The sequence below is a fragment of the Pantherophis guttatus genome, chromosome 6, assembly GCF_059756535.1.
Source record: "Pantherophis guttatus breed Tessera chromosome 6, ASM5975653v1, whole genome shotgun sequence".
In the NCBI taxonomy this organism is placed as follows: domain Eukaryota; kingdom Metazoa; phylum Chordata; class Lepidosauria; order Squamata; family Colubridae; genus Pantherophis; species Pantherophis guttatus.
The window spans coordinates 3,113,551-3,128,228 of NC_142068.1; the positions used below are offsets into that span (position 1 = coordinate 3,113,551).

Genomic DNA, 14,678 nt, shown 5'->3' on the forward strand with positions numbered 1-14,678 from the left:
CTCCTCCTCCTCCTCCTCCTCCTCCTCCTCTCAGCAAGCCCCATTCCCTAGCTAGGGAATTCTGGGAGTTTTTTTTTTTTTTTTTTTTGCTTTAATTTATATGCCGCCCTTCTCCGGAGACTCAGGGCGGCTTACAATGCGTTAAGCAATAGCCTTCATACTTTTGTATATTTATGCAAAGTCAGTTTATTGCCCCCACAATCTGGGTCCTCATTTCACCTACCTTAGAAAGGATGGAAGGCTGAGTCAACCTTGAGCCTGGTGAGATTCGAACTTGCAGTAATTGCAAGCAGCAGATGTTAATAACAGTGCTTTAATCCACTGTACTACAGGCTCTTAGATGTGGAGTTGAAGTCCACACCTCTTAAAAGTTGCCAAGGTTGAGAAACACTGGATTAACTGGACTAATTTTGCTTCTTAGAGGTCCGTAGCGTAAAGCCATCGACATTCACCTGGTAAAAAATGGTGCCAGATCCTTTGGAGAAGTCAGCATTGTCCCAAAACACAGCCACCATGGGCACTTCCTCACGACCATTAAAACCACCGGAAGGTGGCTTGGGATAACTGGAAATATCTTTGTCAGAGGCAGGGAAGACGATCTGTCCGTTATCCGTGAACTAAAGGAAAGCATCAAAAGATGGAATCCATCAGAAAGAGATTCTGCTTTTTTAAAAATCAATACTTACGTAGCCAACACAGTTCGCTGCCTGCTGCATTATACATCATAATAGATCAACGCCTAATATACATTATTCTACGTTATACTGTAGTAATAATAATTTTACTAAATGTATATATTATATATTATTATTATTATTATTTATTGGTTAATCTTTAGTGAGACTCACAGCCTTTGAGGCTGGTTAATAGCTCAGCAGCTCGAGTCCTAACCAAGGACCTAGGAACTGTTAAGGTATCGTCGGAGGATGTAAGCTGTTCTGAGTAAGGTGGTTTTTTGTAGAGTTAAAATGTTCAAGTCCGGCAAATTTAGAATTTCTAAATAGCGGGGTAGCCCTTTGGGTATTGCTCGAGGGCTCCAATTATTATACATCATAATAGATTATTATACATCATAATAGATTATTATACATCATAATAGATCAACGCCTAATATACATTATTCTACGTTATACTGTAGTAATAATAATTTTACTAAATGTATATATTATTATTATTATTATTATTATTATTATTATTATTATTATTATTATTTATTCAATTTATATACCGCCCTTCTCCTATTGGACTCAGGGCGGTGCACAGCCAAGGATAAAAAACATAACCAATACAAAATTTAAAATCAATTAAAAGAATTATACAGCTTTGGCCCACAATTTAAAACAATCCAATTAAAACCCAATTTACACTTAAAAAGCTAAAAAGAGCTAAAAAAAGTCTGCATATTATATATGCAGACTCTTGACTGGGATTGAACCCAACATTTCTGTCGCTAAGCGAGACAGTTGTTAAGTGAGTTTTGCCCCATTTTACGACCTCTCTTGCCATTGTTGTTAAGTGAATCACGGCAGTGGTGAAGTGGGTCACACGGTTGTTAAGCGAATCTGGCTTCCCCACGGACTTTGCTTGTCCGAAGGTTGCCGAAGGGGTGACCCCAGGACACGGCGACCGTCATCTTTTTTTAATTTTTTGTAAAAAAATTTTATTTTTTCCAACATAAACATTAAAAAAAAAAAATTCTCAAGAACGAAGCAGCCGAATCTTGATCACGTGACCGACCGTGGGGATGCTGCAACGGTCGTAAGTGTGAGAACCGGTCATAAGTCCCTTTTTTCAATGCTGTTGTAACTTCAAGCGGTCGCTAAATGAATGGTTGTAAATCAAGGATTACCTGTATTGTTGTAACACGTGGTCATGTGACCTCTGGATGCTTTAATTGCTGAATGCCTGAAGTGCATCATATGATTGGAAGGGGGAGAGTTTGCTGGAACTATGAATCTGGGTCCTAAGTCCCCTTTTTCAGGTAGGTTGTTAATTTCAAATGACATAAATGGTCATAAAACGAGGACTGCCTGTGTCTGGCGCAGAACCATGGCGGTGCACTGGTTAGAATGCAGTATTGCAGGCTAATTCAGCTGCCTGCCAGCTGCCGGCAGTTTGGCAGTTCGATCCTGATCGGCTCAAGGTTGACTCAAACTTCCGCCCTTCCATAGTCGGTAAAATGAGGACCCAGATTTTTTGGGGGGGTCACTCTGTAAACCGCTTAGACTAGGGCTGCAAAGCACTGTGAAGCGGTATAGAAGTCTAAGTGCTATTGCTATCCGATTGTTGCATTCGCAGGTGTTCTTCCTCCTGTCCTTCGAGGCCCATGATGGCGAACCTATGGCACGCGTGCCGGAAGTGGCACGCAGAGCCATCTCTCCGGGCACGCCAGCTGTCTCCCGGTGCACACCGCGCCAGCCAGCTGGTCTTCGTGCATGCAGGAGTAACAAAAACTGGAAGAGCAGCTCCCTGGCAGGCATGTGCACGCCAGGAAGCTGAGCTTCCGATTTCTGGCACGTGCATTCGTGCAGACCATCTGGTCTTTGCGCACATGCGCGCCAGAAACCGGAAGACCAGGTGACTGACGCGCATGCCGGAAACTGGAAGCTCAGCTTCCCGGCACATGCATGCACGCTGGGGAACTGATCTTCCAGTTTCTGGCGCTCCTGCGCGTGCGGCAGGGGTGAAATCCTACTGGTTCAGACCGGTTCGGGAGAACCGCTAGGGATTATTGGCATCAGTTTGCCGAACTGGTAGTAATTACCTCTCCTTGGCCCCACCCACGCCCAGCTGGTCGCCGCTCACCTCTTCTGGACACTGGATATTCCACAGAATTCAATGTTAAATGCAACAGAGAGAATGCTAACTTTTCTCCCTCCATTTAGGACGTCCCTGTAAGCCTTCCCTTTAAGGTAGTCCCCAGGAGGGAGGGGGCCAGGAGGGAACCTTAAAGGGAGCAGCAGCTCTGTTCTGAATGGAGGGAGAAAAGTTAGCATTCTCTCTGCCTCAGAATTCAATGTTTAATGCAGCAGAGAGAATGCTAACTTTTCTCCCTCCATTTAGGACGTCCCTGTAAGCTTTCCCTTTAAAATAGTCCCCAGGAGGGAGGGGGATGGGGGACGGGAAACGGGGAGCAGCTGGAATGGAGCTCCGTTTTCGTGAAAGGCAGGAAAATGGGGAAGGGGATTTTCCTGCCTGTCATCCATTCCTCAATCTCAGCACAGACTGAGGGAAGGACGTTAAGCGGGAATATTCCTCTCCCCATTTTCCTGCCATTCGCGATAAGGAGTAGCTGGGAGAGGAGGGGCCGGTGAGGAGCCCCTTGATGTGAGTGATGTCAAGTTGGCCACGCCCACCCAGTCAGATGACTTCCCCCAACAAGCCACACCCACAGAATGAGTAGGGGGAAAAAAATTAATTTCACCCCTGGTGTGCGTGCCGGGGAGCGTCTCTTCCAGTTTCCGGTGCTCCGGTGAGCGTCCGTACTCCCATTTTGAGACTCGGTGCCGAAAAGGTTTGCCAATACTGTTCTAGGCCATTCCCACCACTCTCTACACAACTTAGCCATGTGCAATTGGAGGCTCCATATCCGATGCATGTTTTATCACTGGCTCCTCCAAAGACCCCCCCCCAATGTGACCCTCTCACCTGCTTGGTCCTAGCAAGGTGAGGATTCCCCTTTTGAACAGAATAAGAGAAGAATAACAGAATAACAGAGTTGTGGGAGAAATACGTTCCCATGGAGGAAAAGGAGAAGCAGAGCCTGGGGTCGGAGTCAAGAAAGCAATCAGCCTAGAATTCTTACATGGTCACAAATGGTTTAAGTTCAACCCTTTTTGAATTCCGTTGATTCTTCTCTAGCACCAGTTTAATCCTGACTGTTAGTTGGCCAGATTCTTGTGTGTGTAAATCAATTTAACTGGAACTTAACGTGTGGTCCTGATTCTTCATGCCTGACACACGTACACACCACCCCTGGTGAATCTCAAATCACTAATTACTCACGTAAAGAGAGTTGCGGAGGGTTTTTCCAAGCGGGATCCCAATCTCGGGCTTGAAGAGGGGCGAGTTAAAATCCACTTTCCTTTCGACGTACTGCTTATCGTTCACGCTGGCACCGTAGGGGTACAAGGAGACCGCTGCGCCTATACACAACATGTGACAACAATTGAGGTCATTTTGGTTCGGTTTTTACTCAGCCGTTTTTGACTTTCAGTCTGGGGTGGATCATGGTTTAAATTTAAACCAGGAATACTGAAAACATTGATGGATATTAAGGCGTAGAAGCTGATGGTTATTATAATTATTATCACGTTCACTCACATTTAACATTTTTTGTGTCCACAGTTTTTGGACACAAGGACGGTAAAATGGCCGTAAGAAGAATGAAAGCAATATCAGGACTTCTTTTGTTCATTTACACAGCAGCGATAGCTTATTAAATTTATTTATTTTATTTTTATTTTTTTTTATTTTATTGAATTTCTATACCGCCCTACTCCCGAAGGACTCAGGGCAGTGAACAGCCATGAAATAAAACACATACATATAAAAATTTAAAATCGAATAAAATGAATTAAATAAATTTGGCTGAATTAATACCCATGATTTAAAATACCCATATTTTGAAACACTTTAAAATTTAAAATTTGCACTTAAAAGGGAGAAGATTTAGGCGATCTTGAAAATCAGGGTTTCTAATGAACATCAGATAGTCCTCGACTTACGACTACGTACAATCAGAATTTCCATTGCTAAATAAGGCAGTTGTTAAGTGAATGCCTGATTTTATGAGCTTTATTGCCAAGGTTAAGCAAATCACTGCAGTCTTTAAATGAATCACATGGTTGTTAAGTGAATCCAGCTCCCCCCCCACTACTGATTTTGCTTGTCAGAAGCTGGCTGGGAAGGCCGCAAATGGCGCAATTTTTGATCATGTGACCTTGGGATGCTGCCACGGTCATAAGTGTGAGGATGGGTTATAGTTCACTTTTTTCAGCGCCGTTGTAACTTTGAACGGTCGCTAAACGAATGGTCGCTAAAGTCGAGGGCTACCTGTTATTGCTGCTAAAATATGATTGGATGCAATCTGTCCCCAGAGACGGTCAAAATTTAAGATGGCGGCAACCATGTGATTCAAGCCCCGCCCCCTTTACAGAGTGCAGCCGCCATCTTGACTTTTTTGATGGATGCCTTCAATGGATGCATAACATGGACGCTACAGGAAGGGAAGAACCTGATATCCCAGAGATGGATCCAACTGTGGATCCTTTACAACCTGTGGACTTCAATTCCCAGAATCCCATGCTGTCTCAAGAATTCTGGGAGTTGAAGTCCACAGGTCTTAAAGGGACCATGGTTGGTCACCTCTACTGTTAATCCTGTTAGTAGGAAGACCGTCCATCTACCAGACGGAGAAAATGTGGTTTCTCTCACCAACCCACCTGATGGTGCACCAGTGATGATGGCGGGTTTTTCATTTCGTTTGTTTTTCTTGTCCTTGGACTTCTTCGAATCGGACTTCTTCTTTGCGGTTTTGCCGGTGGGTTCTGAGGACTTTATGGCTAGTAGGCCCACTCCAGATAAGGCAAGATGTTCACTCCCGCCCGGTTTGGCTTTGCTTAAGTCAAGAGCAACCTTACCTTTCATGAAACTCTGGCGCTCTTCTGACAGGTTGGAGCTACTTGAAGAGTCCCTGTCATTCTCATCTGAAGCAGAAGTGCTCTCTGAAGATGAGGAACCCGGTTTCCCAGGAACGGTGCGCTCCGAATTGGCTACGACATCAGAGTTGAAGGACAGGAGATGGCTATCTGCTGTGAGTTGAGGTTCTGATTTTCCAGAAGGCAACTGTGGTGTCTCCTCTGGGACTTCAGGCTTGGAGGACAGTTGAGGGGCATCTGCTTTATCTTGAGGTCCCGGTTTTCCAGAAGTCAATTTTGATGCCTTTGCTGGGACTTCAGGCTTGGAGGGCAGGAGAAGTTGAGGTCCTGGTTTCCCAGGAATCAACTTTGATACCTTTGCTGGACTTCCTTTAGCACCCAAAAGAGAAGGTTGGCCTCCATCTGCAGAAGAAGCTGTGGATATCTCCTTGTGAACTGCCAAGATTGAATTGACAACTTCACTTTGTTCTTCTGGCGTTGAGGGAGATGTACCTTTCCCAACCACATTTCCTAGCTTTGGGCCACCTAAATTAGAAGATGTTAAGAGCAGGCCATTTTTGGGAAGCAAGAAAGCCAATGGAGATGCCACTCCTGATAGTTGACCTGCTGCTGGTTTGGTTCCTTCGGCAGAAGATGGATGGATTAAGTTATTGACACTGGCCAAAGCCTCAGAGGCTCCTTGGAGAACCTCTCCACCTGCTTTTGCATCCAAGATTGGACCTTCTGGTATACCCAAAGTATCACCAATAGAAATATGGTCACCTAGAGAGAGAAGAGAGTCTTCTGTACGTCCAGCATTGATGGAATTTGCCAAATTGCCCTGGATATCTGAAGATGGCTGAGAAGAACCTGGAGCACCAAAATCCTGGCTTGTTCCTTGGGTGGCCAAATTCCCATCAGAAGACACTGAGCTGGGAATCAAGGTTTCTTCTGGAGATTTACCAATCATGGCTCCATCAGCAGAAGGTTGTCCACTTATTGACTCCGAATTTTGTCCAAATTGCTCTGCTATATTGTTTTGATTCGGACCTGTTCCTGTGGAAGACATGGGAGCTTGGGCACCTGCTGTTCCTATGTTGGCAGTATCCTTCCCTCTATCGGTGGAGAGGGCTGGTTCTCCATTAACCAGGTTTTCAGAAACATCTTTGCTGACCGATGTCCCAGGGGACTGTGGTTTAGTAGACGATGGAGCTAAGGACAATTGCTTCTCGCTTACAATTGAATTGTCTTGAGATGTCTCTGCTTCTTCCCCTTCTGTTGCTACGCTATCTGGAGATGTTTGAGATCCTGCATTGTTTGATGATGACTCTGTGTTGGCTATCTCTTTTCCTGGGGATAAGGAAGATTCTCCATTCTCAAGTCCTCCAAGAATTTTTTCGTTGGCAGATGTTTCTGGCAATTGCAATTCTGTGGCTGATGGAACTGGAGAAGTCTTGTCCCCACTAGCGATGGAGTGGCTTTCTGTTGGTTCTGTTCCCTCAGAAGCAAGGGAATCTTCTGGTGAAGTTCCATCTGCTGATAGCTGAGATCCTTCATCAGTTGTTGACTTTCTGCTGGCAGTTTCCACCTCTTTGGTGGAAGATGAATCTTCTAGTGACTCTGGAGTGGATGGAGACAAAGGTCCCTTTTCCTCAGGCACGCTGGAAGACGCTTCTGCTATCTCTGCACCATCAGGAGGTAGAGTCCCTGCTGTTGATTCTCCATCTAGAGGTAGTTGAGATCCTGCATTTGTGGCTGTGTTGCTAGTTTCTTCTTCATTGGAAGGAGAAATGGCATGTGATTCTGGAGCAGATGCAGCCAAAGATCCTTCACTCGTTCCTGAGACTTCTGGTGTTCCAGCCTCTTCAGAAGCTGGAGCTCCACCTGGCCCAACAACACTGTTTGGAGATGACTGAGGTTCTGCATTAGTTGCTGGTTCTGAATTGACTGCTTCCATCCCATCTCCATTGCTAGGTTTTCCAGAGACCTCTTGATCTTCTGGTGCAGTTGATGATTCTGCAGCTGAGGAACCTAAAGAAGTATCTCCCTCATTGGCAGAAGAGCTTTCTAATGGTTCTACTCTGTTGGACGCATCAGATGTTTCAGTGGCTCCACCAGCCACCACAGATGGCTGAGCTCCTGCATTATTTGTTGACCCCGAACCAGTCATTTCCAACTCTTCACCAGTTCCTCCAGAAACATCTTCGCCATCTGATATTCCAGGAGATTTTGATGCTGTGGCTGATAAGGTCAAAGACAATTTCTCCCCATCATTGGAAGTATCTTCTGCTGCTTCTGCGCTCTTAGAATCTTGAACCTCTGTTGTTGGTGAACCATCTAGAGATGGTTGAGTCCCAGATTCTAAGTTGGCATTTTCCACTTCTTCAGTAGAAGTAGAAGTTGAATGTGACTCTGCAGCTGATGGGATCAAAGATCCTTCCTGCCCATTTACACTGGAGGGACCTTCTGATATCTCAGAAGTTCCAGTGGTTGTAGATGGCTGAGCACCATCAGGAAGTAGCTGAGATCCTCCATTATTTGCTGATTCCACCATGGCTGTTTCAGTCCCGTTATTATTTAGGGAGAGTTCTCCATCACTACGTCCTTCAGTATCCTCTTCACTGGTAGATGTTTTAGACTCTGATCCTCTGTCCAATGGACCTTGAGAAGGTATCTCATTGATTGTATTAGTGATTTCTTCGGAATCTTCTACTCCATCAGAAGAAGCCACACCTTCTGGAAGGAACTGAGATGATTTGTCAGTTGCTGGAGGTGAATTGGCAATTCCCGCCACTTCAACAGGGGAGGCAGGACGTTCTTCGTTGAGTGCTCCAGAAAACTCACCACTTTCTGAGGTTGTGGGTTCTTGTGACTCTGCGGTCGATGAAGCCATAGGTGATACATTCTCACTAGCTGCAGATGTTTGTTCTGTCGCTTTAGAAGTTTCAGGTGCTGCTTCATCATCTGGAGATGGTTGAGAACCCACAGCGGATGGCTCAGAAGCAGAAGTTTCCGTTCCTTCAGCAGAAGAGGCTGATTGTGGTGTCGCATCCTCAGAGGATACGGCTCCTGTTGACAATTGAGCATCATCCTTTGGGACTGAGGTCTCTCCATCTTCTATAGGTGCCAGAGCTAAAATTCCTCCAATGGGTGAAGTTACTAATTGTCCCACAGGAAAGTCACTTCCAGGCTGACCATCGTTGTTCACTGTAATGGCTGTTTTGGCTGATGAAGCTGACCCTGTGTCATCTTCCCCATCCCTACTTTCATCTACAACTTCACTGCCTGGAGAAGAATCAAGAGTTTTGGATGATAGACTTGGGGAGGGTTCTCCATCTTCCTTCTCCGAATTGGAAAACATATCCTCAATAGATGTAGAAGATGTTTCTCCTGAGGGTTCCTGAGTTTTTGTTGACGTCTCAGTGTCTACAAGGGGAGAAATTGTTCCAGATTTTACACCTGGTTCATCGCCAGAGCTTGGGATACTAGTTTCCAGTGTATCTTCAGAACCTAGCTGTTGATCAGAAGGTGGAGTATTGATTTTGTCCTGGGTATTGTCACCATCTAGAAGAGGTTCCTCATTAACCCCTGGCTCCGAAGTAGATCCAATTCTCTCTTCTTTAGGAGATATGATTGGTCCATCGCTTAAGTCTCCAGAAATGCTTGGTTCCTCAGTAGCTTCTGCAAGAGCCGACTGAGGGTTTATGATGGATGGAGCAGAGGAAGTTTCTTCTCCATCGATGGAAACAGAATCTTCCGGAACCTCTGAGTGTGTTTCCGTGTCATTTTCTTTTGGTGGTTGGGAAGAAGTTGCCAGTGGGGTTTCAGAAATTGAAGAGAGATCTGTATCAGAAGGTGGGAGATCTGACACACTGAGGTCTTCACCGTTGGCTTGTGTGTCTACCTCATCTGAGGAAACATTTGGGATGGCATCACTGTTTTCAGAAAGAGAATCCATATTTCCAGGTGATCCACTGGGCAAGACCTCACTTCCTTCTCTCTCTGAAGATGGCTCATTGGTAGATCCAGGAGCGGAAGCTTCTGCAGGTGGTCCTTGAGCCTTGGCAGCTCCTTGGTTGTCCACAAGAGAAAGAGGAGAATCTTCTACATCCCCTGAACCTGTTTCCATATCATTCTCTTCTGGTAGTTGAGAAGAAGGTTGGGAACCTTCAGGTGACCCACTGGGCAAGATCTCACTTCCTTTTCTCACTGAAGATGGCTCATTGGTAGATCCAGGAGCGGAAGCTTCTGCAGGTGGTCCTTGAGCCTTGGCAGCTCCTTGGTTGTCCACAAGAGAAAGAGGAGAATCTTCTACATCCCCTGAACCTGTTTCCATATCATTCTCTTCTGGTAGTTGAGAAGAAGGTTGGGAACCTTCAGGTGACCCACTGGGCAAGATCTCACTTCCTTTTCTCACTGAAGATGGTTCGTTGGTAGATCCAGGAGCTGAAGCTTCTGCAGGTGGTCCTTCTAAGTCCCCTGAACTTGTTTCCATGTCATTCTCTTTTGGTAGTTGAGAAGAAGGTTGGGAACCAGGTAATGAATTGGACGAAAGTTCTGTTGTGTCTGGCTCTGAAATTAGAGATCCAGAAAGTGCTTCATCAGGAGATGTTGAAGGAAAGGTAGGTTCTCCTTCTGAGGAGAAACTGGAACCAGATGTTAGTGCATTCTCTACAAGTGACTGACTTGGAGACGGTTGATCATTCAAGGTCCCTGATCTTCCCAGAGGCTGTGGGGTTCCAGAAATTGAAGAGACCTCTGTATCAGAAGGTGGGAGATCTGATACACTGTGGTCTTCACTGTTGGCTTGTGTGTCTACCTCATCTGAGGAAACACTTGGGATGGTGTCACTATTTTCAGAAGAAGAACCCATATTTCCAGATGATCCACTGGACAAGGCCTCACTTCCTTCTCTCTCTGAAGATGGTTCATTGGTAGATCCAGGAGGTGAGAGATCTGACCCACTGCCATCTTCACTGTTGGCTTCTGTGTCTACCTCATCCAAAGAGGAACCGATATTTCCGGGTGATCCACTAGGTGAGACCTCATTTCCTTCTGTCTCTGAAGATGGTCCATCACTAGAGGCAGGAGCGGAAGCTTCTGCGGGTGATCCTTGAGTTCCTGCAGGTGGTTCTTGAGCCTTGTCAGCTCCTTTGTTGTCCACAGGTGGAGGAGAACCCGCTGTCGTATCAAACAAAGCCCCTGATTCATTTTCAGACACAGTAGCCGAATCTGAAGAGATGGGATTTATTTCATCCTCAGGAACACTGTTGGATGTGGTAGTAGCCTCACTATCTTCTAACTCTGAATTAGCTGTTTCCACCCCAGGGTTCAAGGAGGAAGCTGTGTCACTGAGGAGATCTGCAGATCTTTCTTCATCAGTTCCCTTGGCAGACTCTTGTCCTGGAAGTGATGACACCAAAGATGTCCCTTCATTGCTCTTTGGGTTTCCTGAGTCGTCTTCTCCTTCTTCTTCCACTGTGGAGGTTGTCTCCACCTCACCATCTTCAGGCAACTGAGAAGGTCTCTCTGGCGTTACAGAAAGTCCCATCAAAGGAATATCTGATGCATTCAATTGTGAAGTCCTAATGAGGGTGTCACTGGGAGGCCCTGAGTCAGATGGACCATCAGTTGTTCTATCTGAAGGAGAGGAATTTGGTGCTTCAGCATCTACAAAGTCTTCTGGTTCTTCACTGGTCAAGTTGACAGGGCTTTCATGATTGAGCTCTGGGCCTGATGAAGATGGAATTGGATCTGTATCACCTCTTCCTTCAGGAGAACCAGAATCCACACTAGCCGGAGATGGTTGAAGGGAGACTACATCAAAGTCACTTGTCTCTGCAGATCCAAAATTTTCATCGGTGGACGCTGGCCAAATGGGAGGGAACCCTGTTGAAGACTGTGAGGTCTCGGGACTACTCTCTGAAGACAATGAAGGTTGATCTCCAGCATCTACGTTCTCTTCTGTTCCTTGGTCAGGCAGGTCTTCTGGGGTGCTAGAAAAAACTGTGGAATTTGAGGATGGATCTTCTAACGTCCTACTCTCATCTGTGGATAGTTCTGGGGTGTCTTTCTCTGCCTCTAAAGGGGCAGCTTCTGTTTCTTCCCATGAAGTTGAGGTGGGCTTCAATTCCTCCTCCAGATTTGGTTCTTCAGGGATGTTCTCCAATGGTTTGTCTCCTTCTGGAGGACTTTCGCTGGAAAGTTCAGTCTGGGCTTCTTCTCTAGAGGAAGATGCTAGGAAGTCTTCCTTCAAGGTTGCCAAAACAGTCACAGGAGCATCTGTTATGCCAGAGTATCTCTCCGTGATTAGCTCGGTGGCTTCGTGGCCAGCATCCAAATCTGGAGGAGGTGTTTCCTTTGAAGCTTCCTGGGACTCAGCAAGAGGGTCTCCTTGAAGGGTCTCTTTCCCCAAAGTTGGCTCTGAAGAGTTGACTTGAGCCAAGACGCTCTTCTCCACCGAAGGGACTTCCAAGGTTTCCTTGAGATCTTCTGGGATTTTGAAGGTTTTGGGCGTGCTGGCGAGAGAACCAGAATTGTCTTCGCTGGACGCCAACCCAGAATTGGGAGGTTCTCCAGGACTTGATGTCTCCCCTTCTCCAACAGTTTTGGGGGTCTCCCCATTCGTCTCGGAAGGGGAGGGGGTTTCAGCTGGAAAGTCCAGATCCTCCTCGGTGGTTGTAGGTAGAGTGGGCCCAAAATAATCAGCGAATATTAGCGTGGAAGGAACATTTGGCGTGGAGTAGTCATCTTCAATGGCCGGATGTTGGGTGGACACTGGGAGGGCTGCTCCCGTTGCGATCCCTGCAAAGGGTTGACAAAATAAGAGTCACACTTTTGCAACAAAACACAAGCTTCTGGCCAATTTAAATAGATTGAAATAAATCGATTAATGTACAGAACTCAATGAGGACTTGATGCTTGATCCCCGCCTCTGGAGGTTTTGAAGAAGAGGTTGGACTGTTATCTCAGAAATGGTTTAATCAGTTCACCTGCATGTTACCAGGGATTGGATGACAGGCAGTCCTCGACTTACGACCGTTTGAAATTACAGGTAGTCCTCAATTTACAACGGTTCAGTTAGTGACCGTTCGAAGTTACAATGGCACTGAACAAAAGGGACCTACGACCGTTGTTCACGCTTACAACCGTTGCAGCGTCCCCGTGATCATGTCATCAAAAGTCAAATGTTTGGCCACTGGTTCATATTTATGACGGCTGCAACATCCTGGGGTCATGTGATTTCCTTGTGTGACCTTCTGACGAGGTCAGAAGGGGAAGCCAGATTCACTTAACAACCGTCTTACTAACTTAACAACAGCAGGGATTCACTTAACAACTCTGGCAAGAAAGGTCGTAAAACGGGGCAAACCTCACTTAATCAGTGTCTCACTTAGCAACAGAAAGTTTGGGCTCAATTGTGGTCATAAGTGGAGGACTAGCTGTACGGTGGTGTTGAACAAAAGGACTTGTTCGCTGGGTGCCCAAAGTTATTTCATTTGCGGCATATGTGGTCATGTGGACTGAGTGGTGCGGTCGCCTAGAGGTGCAGCTCTCGCCTCACAATCAAGACGGTGCGAGTTCGATTCTAGGTAGAGGCAGATATTTCTCTCTCAGGGCACCATGAGAATATATCTGCTGAACGAGACTTCCGGTGACAACGCATCGTCGATGGCAGCTCCTTTCGGAGCGCTAGCCCCGCGATCTCGTCAAAGCCGCTAGAACAGCGAAAAACAGCTGTTTAGCGGCTTGAAAATTTTCCCCTCGGGAAAAGAGGGGAAAGAGAGTTTCAAAAAGTTGCAAATAGCTTATGAATGAAATATTTAGATGATTTTTTTTTCTACTTTGATATTTTAGTACCTATGGCGGAGTTAAAGAGTAAGGGGGAGTTAAGAGTTTATAGTTAGTTTCCTTATGTTAGATTATGTTTGTTAAATGCAATACCCTGTATTTTGCTCTGGGAAGTCGGGGGGGGGAGGGAGAGGGGAAGGGGTGGGAGAAGGGGGGGAATTTGTTTGTAAAACATTTTAAAACTTTTCAATAAAAAAAAAAGAGAGAGAGAATATATCTGCTGAACAAAACTCCTCAATGGCAACAGGAAAGGCATCCGGCCAGTAAACACTCAACTCCATTCAGTTGCCCAGACTCCACCCTGCAAGGAATTATGGGAACATTAAAAGGAGATGATATATGGATTCTTGGCAACCTGTTCACATTTACAACGAGTTGCCATAATTCATGTGATGGTCACACACTCACAGCCCTGATCAACAACCACACGCAAATGGCTTTCAACTCAACCTTCAGAATCAGAATAGAGTTGGAAGGGACCTTGGAGGTCCCTTCAGACCAGTGACTGTCCAGTCTCTTCTTAAAAAACCCCAGCGATGAAGTACCCACAACTTCTGGTGGCAAGCTGTTCCACTAGTTAATTGTCCTCACTGTTAGGAAGTTTCTCCCTAATTCCAGGTTGCTTCTCTCCATTGTTTCTTATCTTTCTGGTGCTTTGGAAAATAAGTTGATCCCCTGCTCAAAACTGGCCACTACAGGTAGTCCTCGACTTATGACCATAATGGATCCTGCCCGTAATAAATTGTAATGGTCATAAAACAGACCGTGTGCTCACAACTTTTGCAGCACTTAAAGGAATGCTGCATCTGTTAAATGAATCCATCGTTTGCTATGTCACAGTTTTGCCCAAAACTGCACATAAATATCATTTTGGGGTTAAACTATTATAAATCAGAGTCACATGAGTACAGGATAGTGACAGTGACATGATCAGCAGGCACAATCATTGGCTACCTTTTTCAGGTAGGTCATAACTTTGGTCATTAAGCAAAATCAGTCATAAGTCAAGAATTACCTGTACTCTTGTGTTGTTGATTTTTGTGTCCTGCCTTTAATGTGAATGATGTAGGAATAGTACAGGGTCAGCTATATGAACACTGAAGGACCCTCTTTATTCACATTATTATAAGAACGAAATGTGCTTGTTTAGAGATTACACTAAATCAGCTAAATTCCATTCTTGGTAAT

The 14,678-nt window shown here is 45.6% G+C and overlaps 1 protein-coding gene across 2 annotated transcripts in view; it reads right to left on the reverse strand.

The window, feature by feature from the left end:
- MUC4 (mucin 4, cell surface associated) overlaps positions 1-14,678 on the reverse strand; it is a 33,217-nt gene that overhangs the window by 9,982 nt on the left and 8,557 nt on the right. The window contains exons 2-4 of one of the 2 annotated variants that reach the window (XM_087872396.1): positions 5,643-12,443; positions 4,006-4,145; positions 453-617 (exon numbers count right to left, since the gene is read on the reverse strand). In XM_087872396.1, coding sequence (XP_087728522.1) covers positions 453-617; positions 4,006-4,145; positions 5,643-12,443 — 7,106 coding nt within the window. Of the gene's footprint in view, positions 1-452; positions 618-4,005; positions 4,146-5,444; positions 12,444-14,678 lie in introns of both variants that reach the window. The other variant, XM_087872395.1, reaches the window with a different exon arrangement.